Below are 27,878 nucleotides of genomic sequence, written 5' to 3'. Positions count from 1 at the left end.
CGTTTGTCAGGTATTTTCAGATTTTCGTGTGTCTGGGTTTTTCAGATGTTTGGGTGTTTAGTATTTTCAATTGTTTGAGTATTGCATATTTTCAGATGTTTGGGTGTTGGATATTTTCAGATGTTTGTATGTCAGGTATTTTCAGATGTATGCGTGATGCGTATTTTCAGATGTTTGAGTGTTGTGTATTTTCAGATGTTTATATGTCGGGTATTTTCAGATGCTTGTGTGTTGGGCATTTTCAGGTGTTTGTGTGTCGTATGTTTTCTGATGTTTGTATGTCTGGTATTTTCAGATGTATGTGTGATGCGTATTTTCAGATGTTTGTGTGTTGGGTATTTTCAGATGTTTGTGTGTCAGGTATCTCCATATGTTTGTGTCGGGTATTTTCAGATGTTTGGGTGTTGGGTATTTTCAGATGTTTGGGTGTTGCGTATTTTCAGATGTTTATATGTCAGGTATTTTCAGAAGTTTGGGTGTGGGGTATTTTCAGATGTCTGGCTGTGGGGTATTTTCAGTGTTTGGGTGTTGGGTATTTTCAGATGTTTCAATGTCGGGCATTCTCAGATGTTTGGGTGTCAGGTATTTTCAGGTGTTTATGTATCAGGTGTTTTCTGATGTTTGTACGTCTGGCATTTTCACAAGTTTGGTTGTTGGATATTTTCAGATGTTTGGGTGTTGCGTATTTTCAGTTGCTTGGTGGTTTGGTATTTTCAGATGTTTGTGTGTTGCGCATTTTCAGATGGTTGGATGTCGTGTATTTTCAGATGTTTGGGTATTGGGTATTTTCAGTTGTTTGGGTGTTGCGTATTTTCAGATGTTTGTGTGTCAGGTATCTCCATATGTTTGTGTCGGGTATTTTCAGATGTTTGGGTGTTGGGTATTTTCAGATGTTTGTATGTCAGGCATTTTCAGATGTATGTGTGTTGTGTATTTTCAGATGTACGTGTGTTGCGTATTTTCAGATTTTGGGTGTTGTATATTTTCAGATGTTTGTGTGTCAGGTATCTCCATATGTGTGTCAGGAATTTTCAGATGTTTGTGTCAGGTATTTTCAGATGTTTGGGTGTTGTGTATTTTCAGATGTTTGTATGTCAGGCATTTTCAGATGTATGTGTGTTGTGTATTTTCAGGTATTTGGGTATTGTGTATTTTCAGATGTTTGTGTGTCAGGTATCTTCAGATGTTTGTGTCAGGTATTTTCAGATGTTTGGGTGTTGGGTATTTTCAAACGTTTGTTTGTCAGGTATTTTCAGATTTTCGTGTGTCTGGGTTTTTCAGATGTTTGGGTGTTTAGTATTTTCAATTGTTTGAGTATTGCATATTTTCAGATGTTTGGGTGTTGGATATTTTCAGATGTTTGTATGTCAGGTATTTTCAGATGTTTGGGTGTTGCGTATTTTCAAATGTTTGTGAGTTGAGTTTTTTTAGATGTTTGGGTGTTGAGTATGTTCTGATGTTTCCATGTCCAGTATTTTCAGATGTTTGGGGGTTTGGTATTTTCAGATGTCTGGCTGTGGGGTATTTTCAGAAGTTTGTGTGTTGGATATTTTCAGATGTTTCTATGTCGGGTATTCTCAGATGTTTGTGTGTTGGGTATTTTCAGATATTTGGGTGTTGGGTATTTTCAGATGTTGGTATGTCCAGTATTTTCAAATATTTGGGTGTTGGGTATTTTCAGATGTGTGAGTGTTGCATATTTTCAGATGTTTGTGTGTCAGGTATTTTCAGATGTCCGTGTGTCAGGAATTTTCAGATGTTTGTGTGTTGGGTATATTTAGATGTTTGGGTGTTGAGTATTTTCAGATGATTGGGTGTCGCTTGTTTTCAGAAGTTTTTGTGTCGGATATTTTCAGATGATTGGGTGTTGTGTATTTTCAGATGTTTGTAGGTCGGGTATTTTCAGATGTTTGGGTGTTGCATATTTTCAGATGTTTAGGTGTTCGATATTTTCAGTTGTTTGGGTGTTGCGTATTTTCAGATGTTTGTGTGTTGGGTTATTTCAGATGTTTTTGTGTCGGGTATTTTCAGATGTTTGTGTGTAGGGTATTTTCAGTTGTTTGGGTGTTGCGTATTTTCAGATGTTTGGGTGTTGGGTATATTCAGATATTTGGGTGTTGAGTATTTTTAGATGTTTGGGTGTTGGGTATTTTCAGATGTTTGGTATTGGGTATTTTCAGATGTTCGGGTTTTGGGTATTTTCAGATGTTCGGGTGTTGGGTATTTTCAGATGTTTGGGTGTTGAGTATTTTTAGATGTTTGGGTGTTGGGTATTTTCAGATGTTTGTGTGTCAGGTATCTCCATATGTGTGTTGTGTATTTTCAGATGTTTGGGTGTTGTGTATTTTCAGATGTTTGTATGTCAGGCATTTTCAGATGTATGTGTGTTGTGTATTTTCAGATGTTTGGGTGTTGTGTATTTTCAGATGTTTGTGTGTCAGGTATCTTCAGATGTTTGTGTCAGGTATTTTCAGATGTTTGGGTGTTGGGTATTTTCAAACGTTTGTCAGGTATTTTCAGATTTTCGTGTGTCTGGGTTTTTCAGATGTTTGGGTGTTTAGTATTTTCAATTGTTTGAGTATTGCATATTTTCAGATGTTTGGGTGTTGGATATTTTCAGATGTTTGTATGTCAGGTATTTTCAGATGTATGCGTGATGCGTATTTTCAGATGTTTGAGTGTTGTGTATTTTCAGATGTTTATATGTCGGGTATTTTCAGATGCTTGTGTGTTGGGCATTTTCAGGTGTTTGTGTGTCGTATGTTTTCTGATGTTTGTATGTCTGGTATTTTCAGATGTATGTGTGATGCGTATTTTCAGATGTTTGTGTGTTGGGTATTTTCAGATGTTTGTGTGTCAGGTATCTCCATATGTTTGTGTCGGGTATTTTCAGATGTTTGGGTGTTGGGTATTTTCAGATGTTTGGGTGTTGCGTATTTTCAGATGTTTATATGTCAGGTATTTTCAGAAGTTTGGGTGTGGGGTATTTTCAGATGTCTGGCTGTGGGGTATTTTCAGTGTTTGGGTGTTGGGTATTTTCAGATGTTTCAATGTCGGGCATTCTCAGATGTTTGGGTGTCAGGTATTTTCAGGTGTTTATGTATCAGGTGTTTTCTGATGTTTGTACGTCTGGCATTTTCACAAGTTTGGTTGTTGGATATTTTCAGATGTTTGGGTGTTGCGTATTTTCAGTTGCTTGGTGGTTTGGTATTTTCAGATGTTTGTGTGTTGCGCATTTTCAGATGGTTGGATGTCGTGTATTTTCAGATGTTTGGGTATTGGGTATTTTCAGTTGTTTGGGTGTTGCGTATTTTCAGATGTTTGTGTGTCAGGTATCTCCATATGTTTGTGTCGGGTATTTTCAGATGTTTGGGTGTTGGGTATTTTCAGATGTTTGTATGTCAGGCATTTTCAGATGTATGTGTGTTGTGTATTTTCAGATGTACGTGTGTTGCGTATTTTCAGATTTTGGGTGTTGTATATTTTCAGATGTTTGTGTGTCAGGTATCTCCATATGTGTGTCAGGAATTTTCAGATGTTTGTGTCAGGTATTTTCAGATGTTTGGGTGTTGTGTATTTTCAGATGTTTGTATGTCAGGCATTTTCAGATGTATGTGTGTTGTGTATTTTCAGGTATTTGGGTATTGTGTATTTTCAGATGTTTGTGTGTCAGGTATCTTCAGATGTTTGTGTCAGGTATTTTCAGATGTTTGGGTGTTGGGTATTTTCAAACGTTTGTTTGTCAGGTATTTTCAGATTTTCGTGTGTCTGGGTTTTTCAGATGTTTGGGTGTTTAGTATTTTCAATTGTTTGAGTATTGCATATTTTCAGATGTTTGGGTGTTGGATATTTTCAGATGTTTGTATGTCAGGTATTTTCAGATGTTTGGGTGTTGCGTATTTTCAAATGTTTGTGAGTTGAGTTTTTTTAGATGTTTGGGTGTTGAGTATGTTCTGATGTTTCCATGTCCAGTATTTTCAGATGTTTGGGGGTTTGGTATTTTCAGATGTCTGGCTGTGGGGTATTTTCAGAAGTTTGTGTGTTGGATATTTTCAGATGTTTCTATGTCGGGTATTCTCAGATGTTTGTGTGTTGGGTATTTTCAGATATTTGGGTGTTGGGTATTTTCAGATGTTGGTATGTCCAGTATTTTCAAATATTTGGGTGTTGGGTATTTTCAGATGTGTGAGTGTTGCATATTTTCAGATGTTTGTGTGTCAGGTATTTTCAGATGTCCGTGTGTCAGGAATTTTCAGATGTTTGTGTGTTGGGTATATTTAGATGTTTGGGTGTTGAGTATTTTCAGATGATTGGGTGTCGCTTGTTTTCAGAAGTTTTTGTGTCGGATATTTTCAGATGATTGGGTGTTGTGTATTTTCAGATGTTTGTAGGTCGGGTATTTTCAGATGTTTGGGTGTTGCATATTTTCAGATGTTTAGGTGTTCGATATTTTCAGTTGTTTGGGTGTTGCGTATTTTCAGATGTTTGTGTGTTGGGTTATTTCAGATGTTTTTGTGTCGGGTATTTTCAGATGTTTGTGTGTAGGGTATTTTCAGTTGTTTGGGTGTTGCGTATTTTCAGATGTTTGGGTGTTGGGTATATTCAGATATTTGGGTGTTGAGTATTTTTAGATGTTTGGGTGTTGGGTATTTTCAGATGTTTGGTATTGGGTATTTTCAGATGTTCGGGTTTTGGGTATTTTCAGATGTTCGGGTGTTGGGTATTTTCAGATGTTTGGGTGTTGAGTATTTTTAGATGTTTGGGTGTTGGGTATTTTCAGATGTTTGTGTGTCAGGTATCTCCATATGTGTGTTGTGTATTTTCAGATGTTTGGGTGTTGTGTATTTTCAGATGTTTGTATGTCAGGCATTTTCAGATGTATGTGTGTTGTGTATTTTCAGATGTTTGGGTGTTGTGTATTTTCAGATGTTTGTGTGTCAGGTATTTTCAGATGTTTGGGTGTTGGGTATTTTCAAACATTTGTCAGGTATTTTCAGATTTTCGTGTGTCTGGGTTTTTCAGATGTTTGGGTGTTTAGTATTTTCAATTGTTTGAGTATTGCATATTTTCAGATGTTTGGGTGTTGGATATTTTCAGATGTTTGTATGTCAGGTATTTTCAGATGTATGTGTGATGCGTATTTTCAGATGTTTGAGTGTTGTGTATTTTCAGATGTTTATATGTCGGGTATTTTCAGATGCTTGTGTGTTGGGCATTTTCAGGTGTTTGTGTGTCGTATGTTTTCTGATGTTTGTATGTCTGGTATTTTCAGATGTATGTGTGATGCGTATTTTCAGATGTTTGTGTGTTGGGTATTTTCAGATGTTTGTGTGTTGCAAATTTTCAGATGTTTGTGTGTCGGGTATTTTCAGATGTTTGTATGTCAGGCATTTTCAGATGTATGTGTGTCGGGTATTTTCAGATGTTTGGGCGTTGGGTATTTTCAGATGTTTGTATGTCAGGCATTTTCAGATGTATGTGTGTTGTGTATTTTCAGATGTACGTGTAATGCGCATTTTCAGATGTTTGGGTGTTGTGTATTTTCAGATGTTTGTGTGTCAGGTATCTCCATATGTGTGTCAGGAATTTTCAGATGTTTGTGTCAGGTATTTTCAGATATTTGTGTGTTGCGCGTTTTCAGATGTTTAGGTGTTGTGTATTTTCAGATGTTTATATGTCGGGTATTTTCCGATGATTGGGTGTTGGGTGTTTTCAGATGTTGCTATGTCCGGTATTTTGAAATATTTGGTTCTTGGGTATTTTCAGATGTCCATATGTCGAGTATTTTCAGATGTTTGTATGTCGGGTATCTTCAAATGTTTGCATGTCGTTATTTTCAGATGTTGGTGTGTTGGGAATTTTCAGATGTTTGGGTGTTGCCTATTTTCAGATGTTTGTATGTCGGATATTTTCAGAAGGTTGGATGCTGGGTATTTTCAGATGTCTGTATGTCATGTATTTTCAGATGTTTGGTAGTTGTGTATTTTCAGATGTTTGGGTGTCGGGCATTTTCATATGTCTGGCTGTGGGGTATTTTCAGATGTTTGGGTGTTGGGTGTTTTCAGTTGTTTGTGTGTCAGGTAATTTCAGATATTTGTGTGTTGCGCATTTTCAGATGTTTGAGTGTTGTGTATTTTCAGATGTTTATATGTCGGGTATTTTCCGATGCTTGTGTGTTGGGTATTTTCAGATGTTTGGGTGTTGGGTATTTTCAGTTGTTTGTGTGTCGTATGTTTTCTGATGTTTGTATGTCTGGTATTTTCAGATGTATGTGTGATGCGTATTTTCAGATGTTTGGGTGTTGGGTATTTTCAGATGTTTGTGTGTTGCAAATTTTCAGATGTTTGTGTGTCGGGTATTTTCAGATGTTTGTATGTCAGGCATTTTCAGATGTATGTGTGTTGCGTATTTTCTGATGTTTGGGTGTTGTGTATTTTCAAATGTTTGTGTGTCAGGTATCTCCATATGTTTGTGTCGGGTATTTTCAGATGTTTGGGTGTTGGGTATTTTCAGATGTTTGTATGTCAGGCATTTTCAGTTGTATGTGTGTTGCGTATTTTCAGATGTACGTGTGTTGCGTATTTTCAGATGTTTGTGTGTCAGGTATCTCCATATGTGTGTCAGGAATTTTCAGATGTTTGTGTCAGGTATTTTCAGATGTTTGTATGTCAGGCATTTTCAGATGTATGCGTGTTGTGTATTTTCAGATGTTTGGGTGTTGTGTATTTTCAGATGTTTGTGTGTCAGGTATCTTCAGATGTTTGTGTGAGGTATTTTCAGATGTTTGGGTGTTGGGTATTTTCAAACGTTTGTTTGTCAGGTATTTTCAGATTTTCGTGTGTCTGGGTTTTTCAGATGTTTGGGTGTTTAGTATTTTCAATTGTTTGAGTATTGCATATTTTCAGATGTTTGGGTGTTGGATATTTTCAGATGTTTGTATGTCAGGTATTTTCAGATGTTTGGGTGTTGCGTATTTTCAAATGTTTGTGAGTTGAGTTTTTTTAGATGTTTGGGTGTTGAGTATGTTGTGATGTTTCCATGTCCAGTATTTTCAGTTGTTTGGGGGTTTGGTATTTTCAGATGTCTGGCTGTGGGGTATTTTCAGTGTTTGGGTGTTGGGTATTTTCAGATGTTTCAATGTCGGGCATTCTCAGATGTTTGGGTGTCAGGTATTTTCAGGTGTTTATGTATCGGATGTTTTCTGATGTTTGTACGTCTGGCATTTTCACAAGTTTGGTTGTTGGATATTTTCAGATGTTTGGGTGTTGCGTATTTTCAGTTGTTTGGTGGTTTGGTATTTTCAGATGTTTGTGTGTTGCGCATTTTCAGATGGTTGGATGTCGTGTATTTTCAGATGTTTGGGTATTGGGTATTTTCAGTTGTTTGGGTGTTGCGTATTTTCAGATGTTTGTGTGTCAGGTATCTCCATATGTTTGTGTCGGGTATTTTCAGATGTTTGGGTGTTGGGTATTTTCAGATGTTTGTATGTCAGGCATTTTCAGATGTATGTGTGTTGTGTATTTTCAGATGTACGTGTGTTGCGTATTTTCAGATTTTGGGTGTTGTGTATTTTCAGATGTTTATGTGTCAGGTATCTCCATATGTGTGTCAGGAATTTTCAGATGTTTGTGTCAAGTATTTTCAGATGTTTGGGTGTTGTGTATTTTCAGATGTTTGTATGTCAGGTATCTTCAGATGTTTGTGTCAGGTATTTTCAGATGTTTGGGTGTTGGGTATTTTCAAACGTTTGTTTGTCAGGTATTTTCAGATTTTTGTGTGCCTGGGTTTTTCAGATGTTTGGGTGTTTAGTATTTTCAATTGTTTGAGTATTGCATATTTTCAGATGTTTGGGTGTTGGATATTTTCAGATGTTTGTATGTCAGGTATTTTCAGATGTTTGGGTGTTGCGTATTTTCAAATGTTTGTGAGTTGAGTTTTTTTAGATGTTTGGGTGTTGAGTATGTTCTGATGTTTCCATGTCCAGTATTTTCAGTTGTTTGGGGGTTTGGTATTTTCAGATGTCTGGCTGTGGGGTATTTTCAGAAGTTTGGGTGTTGGATATTTTCAGATGTTTCTATGTCGGGTATTCTCAGATGTTTGTGTGTTGGGTATTTTCAGGTATTTGGGTGTTGGGTATTTTCAGATGTGTGAATATTGCATATTTTCAGATGTTTGTGTGTCAGGTATTTTCAGATGTCCGTGTGTCAGGAATTTTCAGATGTTTGCGTGTTGGGTATATTTAGATGTTTGGGTGTTGTGTATTTTCAGATGATTGGGTGTCGCTTGTTTTCAGAAGTTTTTGTGTCGGATATTTTCAGATGATTGGGTGTTGTGTATTTTCAGATGTTTGTAGGTCGGGTATTTTCAGATGTTTGGGTGTTGCATATTTTCAGATGTTTAGGTGTTCGATATTTTCAGTTGTTTGGGTGTTGCGTATTTTCAGATGTTTGTGTGTTGGGTTATTTCAGATGTTTTTGTGTCGGGTATATTCAGATGTTTGTGTGTAGGGTATTTTCAGTTGTTTGGGTGTTGCGTATTTTCAGATGTTTGGGTGTTGGGTATATTCAGATGTTTGGGTGTTGAGTATTTTTAGATGTTTGGGTGTTGGGTATTTTCAGATGTTTGGTATTGGGTATTTTCAGATGTTTGTGTGTTGGGTATATTTAGATGTTTGGGTGTTGAGTATTTTCAGATGTTTGGTGTTGGGTATTTTCAGATGTTTGTGTGTTGGGTATATTTAGATGTTTGGGTGTTGTGTATTTTCAGATGTTTGGGTGTTGGGTATTTTCAGATGTTTGGTGTTGGGTATTTTCAGATGTTTGTGTGTTGGGTATATTTAGATGTTTGGGTGTTGTGTATTTTCAGATGTTTGGGTGTTGGGTATTTTCAGATGTTTGGTGTTGGGTATTTTCAGATGTTTGGGTGTTGGGTATATTTAGATGTTTGGGTGTTGAGTATTTTCAGATGTTTAGTGTTGGGTATTTTCAGATGTTTGTATGTCGGTATTTTGAAACTACCGGAATGTTCTGTGTCGTGTTCATTTGTGGCCTGACTCTTCTGCTAACTGTTCCCCATGCAATCTGTTTCAGGGTTAACTGGGAGCAGACCCTGAACGCTTGCTCATCAGTCAACGTCTCATCCACCTGTCCGAGGAAGAAAAAGGATCAAAGTCTTCACTGTCGTCAGATGTCGACCACAAGTGCATATGACAAGGCTGCAAGCCTCGAATCGGTGGCACATCGCAACTCATTGAAAATGAACAAAACTTTAGGTAACATTCTGCGATCTCAGCTGTGTCCACTCTGGGTCCTGATAGAGGTTTTCAAAATCATGAGCAGGGGCTGGATAGAGTAAAACAGGGAGAAGCTGTTCCCTTTGTACAAAGGTTGTGATGGAAATGTCTCCATTCCAGACCCTCATGACTTGCTGTGTGTAAAGGTTATTCCCAGCTTCAGCCTCACTTTGTTTCCATCCATCACTTTAGCACTACCCAGTATGGCAGAGGTTATTGTTTGAGTCTAAGACAAACACTAATCAAATCCAGTCAGGAATTCAGGAGAATCCCCTACAGCAGAAAGTGTGGTGAGAGTGTGGACGTTGCACAGCCAGGAGTGACAGAAGTGAATAGCATCGATACGTTGAAAGGGGGGGGATAAACACACATAGGGGAGGAGAAGTGGATAAAGGGAAATGGTGATAGGATGAGATGAGGAGGGGGTTGGTGTGAGCAGAATTCCCAGCATGTGACTTGGGGCTGAATGGCCTGTTTCTGTAAGTACTGCTCTCAGGGTGCACAGTGTCATTAAGTTTCGTGTATGGCATGCGTTGCTTTCTTCCTGTAAATTCCATCTCATTTTTTGACAGGAAGAGTCAGTAAGAGTAAAGCACCATTCCGAACACTGTACCTGCCTTCATTCCCCTGTGACCCACTGGATTGTCTCAGCGTCTCCCTGTATTACACCAAACTAGTTGTCCAGATCAGCAGGACCATTGACCAGACGTGTATCGAGGACTCTGAGGCATTGGCCGTGTGCTTCTATCTGCGTGGGATTGTCCGCCTTGCCCAGGGCCAGTCCTTACAAGCTCTGCTGGACTTCCAGAACCTGGAGAAAATCAACATGAACTTCTTCCCCTGGGATCTGGTCAAACACACACTGAACTCAATGACCCCTGAGCAGCTTCACACTGTGCAGGAGACAGAGGAGCTGAAACGTCTGTTCTTTGGGACCATGCAGAAACACTGGGACACACTCAAACAGGAGGAGAGCGTGAAGAACTTTGAGTTGCCCCAGATGCCCCTCAACAAACAGGACTTTGGAATGCACATCCAAGCTGCCGGAATAGTCAATAATCCCAACAACACTGATCGGCTCTTTGACATCCTCGCAGGAGGTGAGCTCAGCCTGTATGCTCAGGATCTGTTGGTGAGACTCCAGTCTGATTGAAATCATAAGCAGCACTGGGCAATACAAATGTCTATCTCTCTGTCTCTCTCACTCCATCCTTTTCCTCCTCTCTCCCTCTCTCTCTGTCTCTCTATTTATCTGACTCATCTCTCTCCATTGCTCTCTCTCTCTCTCTCTCTCTGTTTCTCTCTTTCTCTCTCTCGCTTTCTCTGCTGTTAGGGATAATTGTAGTTCCTCCAGCCTGGAGCTGGTAGAGTTTGGTTGGGGAAGGATATTGACAGCTACAGTGAGCTGCCTAACTGGAGCCGAGATTAAGGTACAGCTGAAGAGGCCTCCTCTGGTCCTGTGTTACCGGTCCAAGGAGACATGAATGTTCTCCCTCCTGCTCCTGGACAGCACACTCAATGGGGTGAATGACGTCTTCAAGTTCCAGACCAGAAACGTTAACTCTGATTTCTCTCCACAGATACTGCCAGACCTGCTGAGCTTTTCCAGCAACATCTGTTTTTGTTTCTGATTTACAGCATCTGCAGTTGTTTCGGTTTTGCATGAAGTTTGTTGTTTTTGGTGATGCTTCATGTACAAATCTCTGTGCTGGTTCTCAAGTACAAGAGGCTTTATAATTATTTTTGGGGTGACAGAGGTAGTAAACATTGTCTATTAGCTTGGAAGGCTGAAAAGATGACAAGAATAATGAATGATACCTCAGCAGCAAGACCTTTCACTCTTGCTGAGGAGGTCGGTCTGACATTTTTCTTTGGAAGAGTTTCTAAGTGGGAATCTGCAGTAATATACATTTAGTGTTACATCAGTAATAAGTCACTATGAGATAATTTACATTCAATGAAATTTGTGAATGAAAAATACTGAAGAATGATATTGTAATGTAAACAGATATCAGGCAGTGGTGAAATCTCCAAATTGAAATGGGTAGATAGTCAGCGGTCTGATTGCTTTGAGGAAAGAAGCAAGCTCTAAGAAAGCATTAGAATTTATGGGAAAAGGATGTTTTAATATACACTTTAAAAAGAGGAATTATAATAAGTTGTCATTTAGGACAATATGATGTCAATTTGTTTTTTGTTTAGTTTGCTTTTTGTTATTACAGTATAAATGTATATATTAATTGAATTGAGTATTGCTGAAAAAAAGTACACATTTTGTCAAAACTTATCATCTTGCACTCATTAGGACAATTTTACACATTGCCTACTTATGACAATCCAAAATTTATAGTGTATAAGAGGAGAACATTGATTGGCTAGTGAATGCTAGTGGACTCTGATTGGTGGAGGTCTTGGAGAATGCACCAATTAAAAATGACTAATTGTTAACTCAAACTTCTCACGACAATCCCTAAATCAATCAACTTGTTTCAAATTTAACAGGACCTACCAATTAACTCCCAGTTATTATTATGTGGGCGCACTCTGCATGACAACATTCCGCATGGTAGATGATATAGCAAGGTTAGATCACAAGGAATACAAGGAGAACTAGCCATTTGGATACTGAACTGGCTCGAAGGTAGAAGACAGAGGGTGGTGGTGGAGGGTTGTTTTTCAGACTGGAGGCCTGTGACCAGTGGAGTGCCACAAGGATCGGTGCTGGGGCCTCTACTTTTCGTCATTTACATAAATGATTTGCATGTGAGCGTAAGAGGTATAGTTAGTAAGTTTGCAGATGACACCAAAATTAGAGTTGTAGTGGACAGCGAAGAGGGTTACCTCAGGTTACAACAGGATCTTGATCAGACGGGCCAATGGGCTGAGAAGTGGCAAATAGAGCTTAATTTAGATAAATGGGAAGTGCTGCATTTTGGAAAGACAAATCAGGGTAGGACTTATACACTGAATGGTAAGGTCCAGGGGAGAGTTGCTGAACAAAGAGACCTTGGAGTGCAGGTCCATAGCTCCTTGAAAGTGGAGTCACAGGTAGATCGGATAGTGAAGAAGGGGTTTGGTATGCTTTCCTTTATTGGTCAGAGTATTAAGTACAGGAGTTGGGAGGTCATGTTGCGGTTGTACAGGACATTGGTTAGGCCACTAATTGAATACTGTGTGCAATTCTGGTCTCCTTCCTACCAGAAAGATGTTGTGAAACTTGAAAGGGTTCAGAAAAGATTTACAAGGATGTTGCCAGGGTTGGAGGATTTGAGCTACAGGGAGAGGCTGAACAGGCTGGGGCTGTTTTCCCTGGAGCGTCGGAGGCTGAGGGGTGACCTTATAGAATCATGAGGGGTATGTATAGGATAAATAGACAAAATCCTTTCTCTGGGGTAGGGGAGTCCAGAACTAGAGGGCATAGGAGAGGAGAAAGATTTAAAAGGGACCTAAGGGGCAACTTTTTCACACAGAGGGTGGTACATGTATGGAATGAGCTTCCAGAGGAAGTGGTGGAGGCTGGTACAATTACAACATTTAAAAGGCATCTGGATGGGTATATGAATAGGAAGGGTTTGGAGGGATATGGGTCAAGTGCTGGCAAATGGGGCTAGATTAGGTTGGTATTTCTGGTTGGCATGGACGAGTTGGACCAAAGGGCCTGTTTCCATGCTGTACATCTCTATGTCTCTCTGATTTTATAGCACCTTATGCTTATGCTCAAAACATCGACTCTCTTGCTGTGCGGAGGCTGCCTGACCTGCTGTGCTTTTCCAGAACCATATCTTTTGACTTTGATCTCCAGCTTCTCCAGCACCTCACTTTCTCCTCTATAACACGTCTACCAATCAGACCACTAGCCAAATATTTGGCATTCTCCTCTCTCACTATGTAAATGCTGGCTTCCTGTTAAATTGGTATTCTTGCACATTGTCCAGATGAGTGCGGAATGAAAAGGATTGACAATCTTTTTCAGCAATTCTCAAGTTCTGTTCTTCCAAAGGAGCATTTATTTTAATCGGGAAATAAAGAGGAATCTGTTACCATCTGGTAGGTTGTGGTATCAAATGGAACTTGGGAGCAGGCAATATATAAAGGTTAATTAAGGTATGGTTTGGTCAGCATGGAATGTATTTATAAATATCTAACACCAATGTACCTGTTTGCCTTAGAGAGTTTCACAGGTTTCCTGCTGGTGGGCTGACCTCACAAAACCTACATTACAAAAATACTGAAATTTAAAATTTGACATTTTAAAATCTCTAACAATAATTCATTGCATCCAGGAATGAAATTGAACATTTTAAATTGTTCCTGTTCTGGACCAGTGTAATTGGTTGGCATTACATCAACAATTACCACTTTGTTAAAAGGAATATCCTACTATCCATAACCCATCCTACATTGTGGAAGCAGGCTATTCTGCCCATCAATCTCCCTGCTAATGAAAGCCAATGCGCCATACACCTTCTTAACAACCCTATCAACTTGGGAGGCAACTTGGAGGGATCTATGGCGATGGACTCCAAGATCCTGCTGTTCTTCCACACTGCCAAGAATCCTGTCTTTAACCCTATATTCTGCATTCAAATTCGACCTTCCAAAGTGAATGACTTCATACTGTTCCAGGTTGAACTTCATCTGCTACTTATCATCCCAGCTCTGTATCCTGAGTGTGATGCTGGAAAAGCTCAGCAGATCAGGCAGCATCTGAGGACTAGCAGAATCGACATTTCGGGCATAAGCCCTTCATCAGGCTGCCTGACCTGCTATGCTTTACCAGCACCACACTCTCAACTCTAATCTTCAGCACAGGAACAGGCCCTTCAGCTCAAGTGTTGTGCTGAACAAGACGCCAAATTAAACAAATCCTTTCTGCCTGCCCTTGGTCCATATCCCTCCATCCCTTGCATATCCATGTGCTCATCTAAAAGTCCCTTAAATGCCCTTATCGTACATTCCTCCACCACCCCCTCTAGCAGCATGTTCCACAATCCTACCACTCTCTGTGTAAAAAAACTTGCCCTTCACATCTCCTTTGAACTTTCCCCCTCTCACCTTAAATGCATGCCCCCTAGTTTTAGACATTTCAAGTCTGGGAAAAAGATTCTAACCACCAACCCTATCCATGCGTCCCATAATTTTACAGACTTCGATCAAGTCTCCCCTCAGCTGCTGTCGCTTGAGAGAAAACAACTTGAGTTTTTCCAGCCTCAAACCCTCTAATCCAGGCAGCATCCTGATATACCTCTTCTGCACCATCTCCAAAGCCTCCACATCCTTCCTGTAATGTGGTGACCAAAATTTAACACAATACTCGTAAGTGTGGCCTAACCAAAGTCTTATAAAGCTGCACCATGACATCCTGACTCTTGTACTCAATTCCCCGACCAATAAAGGCAGCATGCCGTACACCTTCTTTACCACCCTGTCTCCTTGTGGGGCCACTTTCAGGGAGTAATGGACTTGAACCCCAAGATCCCTCTGTACATCAATGCTGTTCAGGGTCCTGCCATTAACTGTATACTTTTCCTTAATGTTTGATCTCCCAAAGTGCAGCACCTCACACTTACCCTAATTAAACTTCATCTGTCATTTCTCTGCCCATAACTTGCAGCTGATCCATATCCCACTGTATCCTTTAACAAATTGTCTACACGATCCACAACTCCACTGATCTTTGTACCATCTGCAACTTACTAACCCACCCATCTACATATTCATCCAAGTCATTTATATATGCCACAAACAGAAGAGGTCCCAGTACAGGTCTCTACAGAACACCACTAGTCATGGACCTTCGGCCTGAAAAACACCCTTTTCACCACTACCCTCTGCCATCTATGGGCAAGCCAACTCTGAATCCATGTGGCCAAGTCACCGTAGATCCTATGAATCTTAATCTTTTGGATGAACCTACCATGAGAGAACTTGTCAAAAGCCTGACTAATATCCACGTAGACAACATCCACTGCTCAATCCTCATTGATCAACTTTGGCACCTCCTCGAAAAATTCAATTAAGTTAGTAACACATGACCTGCCCTGCACAAGGCCATGCTGACTGTCCCTAATTAGGCCATGCTTTTCCAAATATCTATTAAGCCTATCCATAAGAATTCTCTCTAATAGCTTCCTAGTCACGGATATGAGACTCATTGGTCTATAGTGTCCTGGATTTTCTCTATTTCCCTTCCTGAACAGAGGAACAACATTAACTACTCGCCAGCCCTCTGGGACCTCTTCCATAGATAATGAGGATACAAAGGTCTTGGTCAAGGCCCCAGCAATCTCCTCTCTTGCCTCTCTCAATAATTTGGGGGTAGATACCATCAAGAAACCTTCAAGAGATCCAACACCATTTCTTTCTTGATCAAACTCCACACAGAATGCCCTCCAAGGGTGGAATCGAACCCAGGTCCATGGCACTGTAAGCCACCCATGCTCCAATCATATTCACCACTCTTAGCTTCCAACCCTGCACGAATGTCCTTCCATACTTCTAATTCTACTCCCTCAATGATACCCTGTGTTCCAATTCAACCAGCACTCCCCTTTAATCCTGTGTGTTTCTAATCCTATTGCCACCGCCCCATTGCTATAATGTGTTGTGATTCTAACACCACTCCCCTTTTAATACTGTGTGCTGCAAATTCTATCTGGAGAGACGTCTGATAATATTTTTTCCAGACTGTCTACTGTACAGTCTCCATTGACCCATCCTGTTACTTCATCAAATAACTCCATCAAGACAGGGAAACATAATTTACTTTCATCAAATCCTACTACTGTGACTCTCTTGAGTAACTAATGTGCAAATTCGTCAAAGTAACAGAGAAATTGGTTTGTCCAAAGCAAAGGAGCAAGCTGTGTAAATCTACCAGCAACTTCTGAAGATTAAATCTCCTAAATGTAAGGATTTATTAATGGTGAGTGAGTGAGTGTTCTTAATGTGCCCCTACTTAATCAGTCAGAGTGTAGGCATGGAGGGAGTGAGCCTTTGACTCAGTGGGAGCCTTTCTGTCTGGGAGTCAGAGGATGGAGGGTTCAGGCCTAGCTCCAGATAGTTCCTGGGGAAAAACAAGTCTGGAAAGTCAGGTTGCAATTAGTTCCAGAGCATTAGGGGAACTGGCCCCCTCTGAATATTTACCTGGTATTACAGAACTGGAATATCGTTCAAGATTTTCTGTTATTTTTGTTGAATTTTTGTTGTCCTAAATTGTCTGGACAGGATTGCAAGTCAAGGGAGTGGATTTGTTGATTCCAATTAGCAGCCTGTTCTCACGCAGGATAAATTGGTGTTTCCTCCGAGTTTTGGCATTCTTGCAATTCTGTCCTGATGAGTGTGAAATGAAATTTGACAGGAGGTCCCTCTTTTGGTTCAGAGGTAAAAACAATGACTGCAGATGCTGGAAACCAGATTCTGGATTAGTGGTGCTGGAAGAGCACAGCAGTTCAGGCAGCATCCAAGGAGCAGTAAAATCGACGTTTCGGGCAAAAGCCCTCCTGGTGAAGGGCTTTTGCCCAAAACGTCGATTTCGCTGCTCCTTGGATGCTGCCTGAACTGCTGTGTGCTCTTCCAGCATCACTAATCCAGAACCCTCTTTTGGTTCAGTCAGACGCCTGGAAGAGGAAACCGACCACAGTGTCAGGCTAATTTTTGTCAAACTCTGAAATTAAGACAGAGTGCTGTGGATGCTGGTGATCTGAAACAAAAACAGAATGGGGCAAAAATTCGACAGGTCCAGCAAGATCTGAGAGAGAAACAGATTTAACACTTTCAATCCAATAAACTTGAAACATAAATTCTCTAAAACATTTATCTCTCCACAGATGGGTTTCTCTCGTACTTTCTGATTTTTCTTTAGTTTAAGTCTCTTAGGTTTTCGATTGTACTGTACAGCATTATAACCCAAAGTTCGAGTGGTGCTGGAAAAGCACAGCAGGTCAGGCAGTATCTGAGGAGCAGGAAAATCGAATTTCGGGCAAAAGCCCTTCATCAGGGCTCCGTTCCTGATGAAGACCTTTTGTCCGAAACATCAATTTTTCTGCTCCTCGGATGCTGCCTGACCTGCTGTGCTTTTCCAGCACCACACTAATCTTGATCCTAATCTCCAGCATCAGCAGTACCACTTCTGCCGAGAATTATAACCCTCTCAGTGGTTTCTGCATACACAGCTGAAATCGAGCAGGGGTCTCAAAGTGACCATTGAATCAGGAAAAATGTTTCCTCAATTGAACCAGAGTGCCAGAGATTCCAAAAATAAAAATAGTGTTCTGAAGAAGTCATACCAGACTTGGATCTTTAACTCTGTTTCTCTATTCACAGATACTGCCAGACCTGCTGAGTTTCTCCAGCACTCTAGGTTTTTATTTTCGGTTTCCAGCATCCACAGGATTTTGTTCTGAGTTTAGTGAGAGGTTCCTGCAGAGTGTGACAGCTCGAAATGTTGTCTCCACATTCAGTGGGGGATGTGGGAGTCTAGGGACGGATAGGAATCTCTGCTGATCCCCCTCCTCCCTCCTCACAAACGGCAGGTGGGGGTTTTGTGACCTGGGTCAGCAGTCCCTTCCGAGTGAGGGAAGCAGTCACCAGCTGGTGTGTAAGTTTGGACCTGGTCTGGGAGCAGTGCGATATCACAGGCAGATTAGCAGATGTTACAGTTTCTCATTTTCCTGGCACTGATCCGAAACCTATTCTTTTTAATTTGTGCAGGGCCGCCAAAAAAGGAAAATTCCAAGAAGAGAAAGACTAAAAGAAAATAAAATCTCAGCAAGCTCCTTAAAAACAAAACCTAGCCGACCCTTTTGTGGCTCAGTTATTTGCAGTTGTGATTAGTTTCTTGAAAGCAGTTTTTGTTCGCCGGTTAAAATCTACATGCTCTGATCCACACCGGCTGTGTACCCCTGAGTGTTAACAAGGTCAGCTCAGAGCCCACTGGCTGCTCCAAATAGACCGAAGGCCTGAATTAGGCCGGCAGCCATCTCCGTGTATCTATTAAGGAGACATTGAGACCACACCCCACGGTTACTCTGGAAAATCCAGGCCTACATGGAGAAACACCTGGATTCAAATGAAGGAAAATACTTGAAATATACTCACCCCGAGTATGTAAGGAGGAAGGGATTAATTTGCATCTGTCTTCCCTCCTCCTTCCCCTGCCTTCCCCATGATAAGCAATCATTCTCATTCTAGAAATACATATGATGTGGAGGAGCCGGTGTTGGACTGGGATGGACAAAGTTAAAAATCAAACAACACCAGGTTATACTCTAACTGGCCTATTTGGCATTACAAACTTTCAGAGCGCTGCTCCTTCATCAGGTAGTTAGTGGAGTAGGATCGTAGGACACAGAATTTATAGAGAAAGATGACAGTGTCATACATTGATGCGATATATTGAACAAAACTGTTAAGTTTTTCATCTTTTAGAATGGGCTGCAGGTTTTAGGTTTGTTCAATATATTGCACCAGTGTATGACACTAGGATATTTTATTATAAATTCTGTGTCCTATGATCCTACCCTACTAGCTACCTGATGAAGGTGCAGTGCTCCGAAAGCTAGTGCTTCCAATTCAACATGATGGACTATAACCTGGTGTTGCGTGATTTTTAACTTTGAAATACATAGTCAGACACTGGCTTTGCAATAAGTCCAAAAAGGATGAGGGCCCCTGGTACCTGGTGTGTGTTAAAGATCCTTCAAGGCTGTTCCAAAGAAGAAAAGAGAGTGTCTGCAATGATCCCAATTCTGAATTCACACCACCAATGGCAGATCATTGGCTGTCTTTGGGATCCTGCTGTGCCCCAGTTTAGCCGCAGTGTTCACTGGTGACAGTCACTTTACCTCAGAGTACCACATCTGTCATTGCTTGTCACCACACCTCAGTCTGTTTTTCTCATGCATTCCTGAGCCAAGGGCATCATTCATTGTTCATTCCTCAGTTCTCCTCGGGGGGGAAATGAGAGGCACCCTGTGAGACTGGGCACAGAGCCCTCTGTCCAGACTGGGTAAGGGTGGAAGTATCAGTTCCCTAAAGGACAGCTGCTTCACTGACCCCCAGTTCTAGCGCAAAATCACTGGTTTCACAAAACTGTCATCACACCCAGAGTTGTGGACCCCATGTCTGGACGCTGGTCTTTGGGAAGGAATTGGGCAGGGCTGCAGAAAAGATTCACAGCAGTGATGACAGAATGAGGAACTTTAGTCATGAAGGTAGACTGGGGAAGTTACACAGGAAGTGTTTAGGATTTGGAATGCACTGCCTGAGAGTATGGTGGACGCAGATTCAACCATAACGTTTCAAAGGGCATTGGATCATTATCTGAAGAGGAAAGATGTGAAGAGTTACTGGGGAGTGGGCCAAGCGATAGAACAGAGAGCCAGCACAGACAAGCTGAGCCCTTTTAGTTGATGATTCTACCTTGCAACCTGAGATCTGAGCCTGTGACTCATTGGGTTGAGAATTCTGCATCATCACCATTCAGTTTCGTTTCCATCCAATTGACTCCTGCTCCAATCAATAGCCATCATACTGAAAAACTACTTCCCGACTAGGCCCTCTGACTGTCTCTGTGCACCAACTTCCTCTTGGCAGGGGGCTGCAACTCCTGCAATCTGTTGGATGTGGCAGTGATTCCTGGGGGAAGTCACAGCAGTGGAGTTGGGAATATCCCAGGCTGCCCAGGATAGCTGTTGGCCACTCAGCTGTGTGCCCGGTTGGCTGCCTTGGACAATTGGACATCTTATCCTGACTCAAAGGCCAGTCTCCACAGGCTCACTCAGGCACAGCCCCTCACATCAAGGGGTGAGGCAGCAGTGTACTGTGAGTGTGGTACCAACTGACCCCAAACTGCTAGAAAATGGCCCTGTTCAATCTGAAAGAGTTCACTGAGCAGTGTTGAACCAGGCTTGTCCAATTGGTGACTTTGTCTCTTCCCAAAGAGTGTGTCTTGTTGGAGCAATGTGGAGATTATAATATAAACAGTACTTATAAACATGCATCTCCATGTATGAGAGGGTGTTAATCATAATATAGATCTAACAGAAATGTTTACTGTTCATGGTGCTATTGTAGATATAACTTACCCACTCACCCACACACCAACCCCCAACCCCCACACAACCAGGTGAGCTAAGGGATAAGGAGAAGGACAAGGGAAAGATAATTAAGAAGCCATTGGAAAAAAAGGATTGTCAACATTGCCGAATGATCCTTTATAAACCAGCTATGGGTACAGCTTGCTATGGGAATCCTGTCCATGCTCAGGAACAATGAGGGACCACACAGCTGCAAAACTCCAGCCAGCCTGTTGGCTCATCCAGGGATAACAACTCAGGGCTAGGCCCAAGGTGAGATGCATTTGGTGCAGGTTTGGCAATTGAGTAAGTGGCCTTCAGAAGGACACCTCTTCTGCCACCTCCCCCCCACCCCTCCCCCCCCCCCGCCCCCCACTCCATGTTAGCAGAGTGAACAAAAAGGATCGGTAAGAGACAGTGGAGGAACAGTCTTACAGAACACACTAGAAGATCATGAACAGGTACAAAAGACAATCCCAATGACCAATTCAATGTCAGCCTTTATCTCAAGGGAGCTGGAATATAAAGGTGAGGAAATGATACTTCAGTTATAGAGAGCTTTAGTCAAACTCTCTCAGGTGTTACTGGGCAAGGAGATCCTAAACTGGCCTTGGACAGGAAAGACTCAGATTCACATGTATGAGACCACACCTCACAGAGTTCAGTTATGAAGATGGATTACAAAGACTAAAGTTGTAATCCAATGAGACAAGGAAATTAGGGCATGATTAATTAAGGTGATCAAGATGATTAAAGGTTTTAACTGGCTGGATAGAGAATTCACAAACATGGAACCTAGATATTAGAGGGGATCTCTTCGAGAATGAAAGCAGTCCTTCATACAGTGAGTGGTGACAATTCTCTCCTGTGCAAATATCTTGGCCAATTGAAAATTTCAAAAGTGAGATGGATAGACTTTTGTTGGTTGCAAAACATTTCCCTCCCTCTCGTTACAGCAGGTTCCATTACTCACTGACTGGTATTGGCTCTCAGTCAAGCAATTCTTGTCCCTCACCCCTCCCTGTTTCTTGTTCTCCTCCAGTTTCCCATACCATTGAGAAGTCTGGGCTCCTCTGGTCTGGGCCTCTTCAGCATCTCCAGTTTTAACCATTCCATCATTAATGCCCTTGCCTTCAGCTGCCTAATCCAGTTTGGCCAAACGCCTCACCATGATACTCAAAGTCACGTTTCTATTGGAAGCCCATTGAAGTTGGCAGCGAAATGCAAGTTGTTGTTGTAAGGATATGGTGTGAAGGCAGGTCAATCAGGATCCATTCCAAGGGGCTGAATGGCCTCTCAAGTCCCTGATGCTAATTTGAAACACATTTTCTTTGTCGATTGTTCCCTTTCAGGACAGCAGAAGCTGATTGAGCCAAAGATGTTCGACGAGCTGTACTCCCGTTGGAATGAGATTAAGTCGGAGATGGACAACATCACGCTACCACCTGAAGTCATGCAGAACCTTCTGGAAAACGAGCGAATCTCGAAGGTGTCGAACCCGGTGAAGACCAGCTATGGTCTGGGCCGCGTAGTGCTGAGTCAGAAACGCCTGTTCCTGTTGATGGAGGCACACCCATACTGCAAGGAGATTGCTCTTTTCCGAGACATCGAGGTACAGTGTGAGAGTGATAGAACAGAATTCAGAATTTTACAGAGTCTCCTATGGCCATGTTTCATCTCATTATCAACATATCCCTCCACACTCAGACTTTGAGTGTATTGATACTGTTCGCCTTGCCCATTCTGTATGAGAGCAGGTCCCATGTTCCCACCACTCTCTGGGTAATCAGCTTTCTGCTGAATTCCCTTATTGGAGTTACCTGTGGTTATCTTTTATTTAGGCCTCCCAGTCCTGGTCTCAGCCCTTCCAAGGAAACGTCTTCCCTCCGTTAAAGAGAGATGGTGGAGCAGTTGTAATGTTGAAGGAATTTCAATTCTATTAATAAATATGGAATGGAAAGTTAGCACCAGTGAGGGGGACCAGGGAGCTATCTCAAGCTACCCTGAACAAAATTTATGCTCAAACTACAGAAGAGAAATGTAACCTCTAAGGACTGACAGCTTTGTCCAAGAAGTAGGTTTCAAAGGAGGAGAGTAAGGTAGAGTGGTTGCGAGAGTGAGTCCCAAGCCCTTACTGTTGATATGTTTATCCCTGGCGGAGAGATTCAAATCAGGAACTTCAGGACTGGAGGCTATCTCTGCAGGTGGGGTGGTGCAGTGGTTAGCACTGCTGCCTCACAGCGCCAGGGCCCCAGGTTTGATTACACCCTTGTGTGTGTGTGTGTGTGTGTGTGTGTGTGTGTGTGTGTGTGTGTGTGTGTGTGTGAGAGAGAGATTTCTTCCACAGTCCAAAGATGTGCAGTTTAGGGTACATTGGCCATGCTAAATTTCCCAGAATGTGCAGGCTAGATGGGTTAGACATAGGAAATATATTGTAACAGAGTTAAGGCAGGGGTTCGGGTGAGTCAGTGTGGATTCAAAGGGCTGAATGGCCTGCCTCCCTACTGTAGGGATTCTATGATGAGTTCAAGAGAGAAGAGAGTGTAGGCCTTGCAGGAATTTGAACAAAAGGATGGGAGACATTTAATTGTTTGTCCAGGAGCCTAAATAGATGAGTGATCTCAGTAGGTAATGGAGCAAAGGAACTTAGTGTGGGAGCTGAGATTAGAAGATAAGAGGCTATTCAGGAAAGTGTTGGAATGGTCAGGTCTGGAGAAGGCCATTCTGAAGTGAGCACAGAGGATGATGAATGAGTTGGGACACATGTAACAATGAGCACAAGTTTATCAAGTATTGGAAGATTGGCGAGAGAACTTTAGAATAGTCAAAGCTAGAAATAAGTCACAGTCCAGTAACACACAAAGATTCTCCACCACTCTGTCACACTACCCATGTGCATTTAGATTGGATATGCCTGACTGTGTGTTTTTATCATTCTCAGGAAGTGGAATTCTGTTTACCAGTATCAATCTTCCCGCTCAAGATCCTAGCCCTGAAGATCAAGGTGCGGGATAAAAAGGAGCCCTTCATCGCCAACCTCAAGTCAGAGAGGGACCTGTGGAAGGTGATCATCCGGGAGATGTGTGCAGGAAAGTTCCTGGCAGATAGACACAAGGTGAGATTGGAGGCAGCAAAGCTTAAAGCATTAGAATCTCAGTGTGAACAATGGACCAGCCTCTGTCTGTGGTTGTGTAGCCAATGCTTTAAAGAATTAAGGGTGATCAAATTGAAACCTGCAAGATTCATAAGACATTTTTCCAGGTCAAAGACAGAGGGACTGTGGAGAATCTAGAATACAGAGACACCGCCTCAGGAGAAGAGTTGGATTGTGTAAGATGGAGATGAGGAGAAATATCTTCACCCAGAGGGTTTCAAAGGCTTAGAATTCTCCAACCCAGAGAGCTCCATCACTGAGTACATTCCAGACTGATCTGAATGGATTACCAGGATCTGAGAAGAAAGGGAATATGTGGGAAGGTGCAGTTGAAGTAAGCGCCGTGCCATGATCGTGTTGAGTATAGGAGCAGGTATGAGGGCCATTCAGGATCCTTGATCCTTTGGTGTTGAACAAGGTCCCACTGCTTCCGATTTCTGGGTGGATAGGTACTCTCCAAGTTTTGAGTAGAGAGGGAATCCAGTTTTCCTAGAGTCTCCCAGACTTAAAGGCAGAGTTTTCCAGATATTTGAGCCAGCAATCCCAGGATAAATATTCCAGGATCTTTCCTCCTCTTGCTCCTGTTCAAACTCACCCTCACAAGGAACAGCAAGCCCATCACTTCCTCGAGTGGTGTTGGTGCAAAGCAACAGTGTGACCAGTCACAAACAGACATATGCGCACACAAAACCAAGGGCAGATGCAGACCGCTCAGCCCCTCCATTCTGCTTTCCCAGATCTCAGTCAGATCTCAGCTAATCAGATGACTCGCATTCTTGATAACGTTTCACCTCCTTGACCTGGCAACCCTCTGTTGTATCAGAGAACCAATGGATGAGCTGATGGCAGGATGATGCAATCTCATGGTAAAAGGTCCTAGAATACAATCCAAACCAATCTTTTTTTTCATTCATTCATGGGATGTGGGTGCCATTGACTTCTTCAGCATTTATTGCCTGTCCCTAGTTGCCCCTCGAGAAGGTGGGGGTGAGCTGCCTTCTTGACCCGCTGCAGTCCATGTGCTGTCGGTAGACTCACAATACCTTAAGGAGGGAATTCCAGGATTCTGATCCAGCGACAGTGAAGGAACAGTGATATATTTCCAAATCAAGATGGTGAGTGCCTTGGAGGGGAACTTGCAGGTGGTGGTATTCCCATGTACCTGCTGACCTCACCCTTCTCTATAGAAGTGGTTGTGGGTTTGGAAAGTGCTGTCTGAGGATCTTTGGTGAGTTTCTGCAGTGAATCTTGTAGATGGTACACACTGCTGCTACTGAGCATCGAGTAGGGAATGGATGTTTGTGGATGTGGTGCCAATCCAGTGGGGGCTGCTTTGTCCTGGATGGTGTTGAGCCTCTTGAGTGTTGTTGGAGCTGCCCCCATCCAGGCAAGTGGGGAGCATTCCATCATACTCCTGACTTGTGCCTTGTAGATGGTGGACAGGCTTTGGGGAGTCAGGAGGTGAGTTACTTGCTGCAGTATTCCTAGCCTCTGATCTGCTCCTGTAGAGACTGTGTTTATGTGTCAATATTAGAGCGGTGCTGGAAAAGGATAGCCGGTCAGGCAGCATCTGAGGAGCAGGAAAATCGATGTTTCGGGCAAAAGCCCTTCATCAGGATCCTCCTCAGATGCTGCCTGACCTGCTATGCTTTTCCAGCATGACTCTAATCTTGACTCTAATCTCCAGCATCTGCAGTACCCACTTCCACCATTGTGTTTATGTGGTCAGTCCAGTTGTTTCTGATCAGTGGTAACCCCCAGGATGTTGATAGTGGGACATACACTGATGGTAACACCATTGAATGATTATTGGAGATGGTCATTGCCTGGCACTTGTGTGGTATGAATGTTACATATCACTTATCAGCTGAAGCCTGGATATTGTCCAGATCTTGTTGCATTGGACACGGACTGCTTCACCACAGGCTCTGACCTTGCTCCCCAATATCCCCAAAGAGTGAGACTGCCCTGCTCCAGGATATCTCCACACCCCAGTGTCTTATTGCAGACAATCCCAGGATCCTGCTAACCTGCTCACCCCCCTGAGCAGCAACTGCAGGTCAGGGAAAGGCACAAACAGCCTTACAGCTGAAACTATCCAAATCTCTCCCTCTTTGCCCAGCACCTAAACCCCTGTCCTCCAGAATCCACATTAAAAATACACACTCGATTCACTGTCTGAGCATCCCCAGCAGCAGCACCCGCCCCACGGTGGTCTGAGGATTTGGATTCTCTGAATTCACTTGATTCATGAGCTGTCAACCAACTGCATGAGATCATGACAAAATGTGCTCAAACACTGACTTGGGATTAGATCAGCATCCGGCTCCAAATGGAGAGGAGAGCTGGCTTTACCCCCATGCTCGGAGACCTGGGTTGCAAGCAGGTGGGGTTGGGGTGGGGAGGGGAAGGGCAGTGAGGACAGTATGAATAGTCGCAACACTGGTACAGGGACTGGCTGCCTGAAGGATTGTGTTGGAAAATCTGAAAGGAACATGGAGAACATTGGAGAAACAGAATTAACATTTCAACTCTGGTATGACTCAATCCTGAAAAAGGGTCACTTGACCCAAAACATTAACTCTGTTTCTCCCCACGCATGCTACCAGACCTACTGAGTTTCTCTAGCATTCTTTGTGTTGGTTTCAGGTCTCCAGAATCCACGGTATTTTGCTTTAATGTGAATTGAGAAGCCGATTTTATGGCAATGGTAAGGATTTCAGCCTGCCGATTTCACCTGTACTGTTATGGGACAGGAGGTTAAAGCTGGGAGTTTCCAGTCCACAATCCAATCTGATTCCCAGTCTCCCACCCTCCCCTCCTTTGTGCTGACCCCTGCTGTCAACTCCTAATGGAGGAGTGTCACAGATTACTCAGTGAAGTGCTGCTCCTGTTAACTGCTGCAGGAATCATACACAGGTAGCGCCCAGCACCAGGTGCTCAGGCGTGTCCCTCATCCAAGGCAACTGAAGCAAACCGGAACATCCCAATTGTCCCCAAAACTAACCCCAACCAGGACAACCCCCTGCCCTATAACCCAGTCAGCCCAGCAGCCAGTGACTTTCCCCATTGACCTAGCCACAGGGAAGGCCCGCAGCAGTACGTAGTTGTGAGGAGCTGCTGAGACAGCTTTGATTTTGGGTGTGGAATGTGCTGAGTTTGTTGTCTGATGAGATTCTTCATTACCATTGTCTCCCCACCCCATCCCTCCCACCCTCTGTGCAGGACCCTCAGTACATTCAGCAGGCGCTCAGCAACATTCAGCTCATCAATGCAGTGGCTAAATGTAACTTTCACCAACGGCCCATGGTGATCGCCTCCAAGCTGGCATACCTGGACCATACTGTCGGGCAAGGTAAGCTCACAGCCCACTCTGCAATACTCTTTGTGTCTTTGTAATTGATAATAATTGGGAGCAGTAGGCAAAAGCAATGCCGTGCATTTATGTAGCACCTTTCAAGCTGGTTTCACCATTCACTCCCCCGTTAGCCTGACGTCGTTAGTGCACCAGATAACAAAAACTCCACAGATGCTGCCAGACTTGCTGAGCTTTTGCAGCAACTTCTGTTTTTGATTCTGGTTTATAGCATCCACAGTTCTTTTAGCTTTTATTTAAAGAGGTAACTTTATTTCTGTAGTAACTTACATAACCAGATTTGTTAGAAGTAAAGTCACTGTTACAATGCAAGAAAGGCAACAGCTAAATTGTGCACAAACGCATCCACAGACATCCATATGTGCAGTTCGGATCGCCCTGCTATAGGAAGATGTTATTCATCTGGAGAGGGTCAGAAAAGATGTCCAGGATGTTGCCAGGATTGGGGATTCTGATTTATACAATTAGGCTGGAAAGGCTGGGACATTTTTCACTAGAGCTTAAGGAGCTTTAGGGGTGACCTTATTGAGATTAATAAAAACATGAGGCGCACAGATAAGGTGAATAGAAAGGGTCTTTTCCCGAGGGTATGGGAGTTCAAAACTGGAGGAAATAAGTTTAGGGTGAGAGGAGAAAGTTTTAAGAAGGACATAGAATCATCGAGATGTACAGCTCTTGGAAACCGACCCTTCGGTCCAACCCGTCCTTGCTGACCAGATATCCCAACCCAATCTAGTCCCACCTGCCAGCACCCGGCCCACATCCCTCCAAACCCTTCCTATTCATATACCCATCCAAATGCCTTTTAAATGTTGTCATTGTACCAGCCTCCACCACATCCTCTGGCAGCTCATTCTATACACGTACCACCCTCTGTGTGAAAAAGTTGCCCCTTAGGTGCCTTTTTATATCTTTCCCCTCTCACCCTAAACCTATGCCCTCTAGTTCTGGACTCCCCCAGAACTAATAGACTTTGCC

General features: G+C 42.6%; 1 protein-coding gene across 4 annotated transcripts in view; it reads left to right on the top strand.

The window, feature by feature from the left end:
- Nucleotides 1-27,878, top strand: part of LOC122559887 (DENN domain-containing protein 3-like) — a 180,647-nt gene that overhangs the window by 133,356 nt on the left and 19,413 nt on the right. For all 4 annotated transcript variants that reach the window (XR_015759511.1, XM_087994698.1, XM_087994696.1 and 1 more), the window contains 5 exons: nt 9,090-9,271; nt 9,865-10,392; nt 21,723-21,982; nt 23,312-23,485; nt 26,750-26,879. Coding sequence is in view for 3 of the 4 variants with exons in the window: in XM_087994698.1 (XP_087850824.1) it covers nt 9,090-9,271; nt 9,865-10,392; nt 21,723-21,982; nt 23,312-23,485; nt 26,750-26,879 (1,274 nt within the window). In the remaining variant the exon portion in view is untranslated. The remainder of the gene's footprint in view (nt 1-9,089; nt 9,272-9,864; nt 10,393-21,722; nt 21,983-23,311; nt 23,486-26,749; nt 26,880-27,878) is intronic.

This window comes from Chiloscyllium plagiosum, unplaced genomic scaffold (assembly GCF_037043375.1).
Source record: "Chiloscyllium plagiosum isolate Xiang-an unplaced genomic scaffold, Cpla_swu_hap1 HiC_scaffold_15, whole genome shotgun sequence".
Lineage (NCBI taxonomy): Eukaryota > Metazoa > Chordata > Chondrichthyes > Orectolobiformes > Hemiscylliidae > Chiloscyllium > Chiloscyllium plagiosum.
This window is presented reverse-complemented; position numbering and strand designations above follow the sequence as displayed.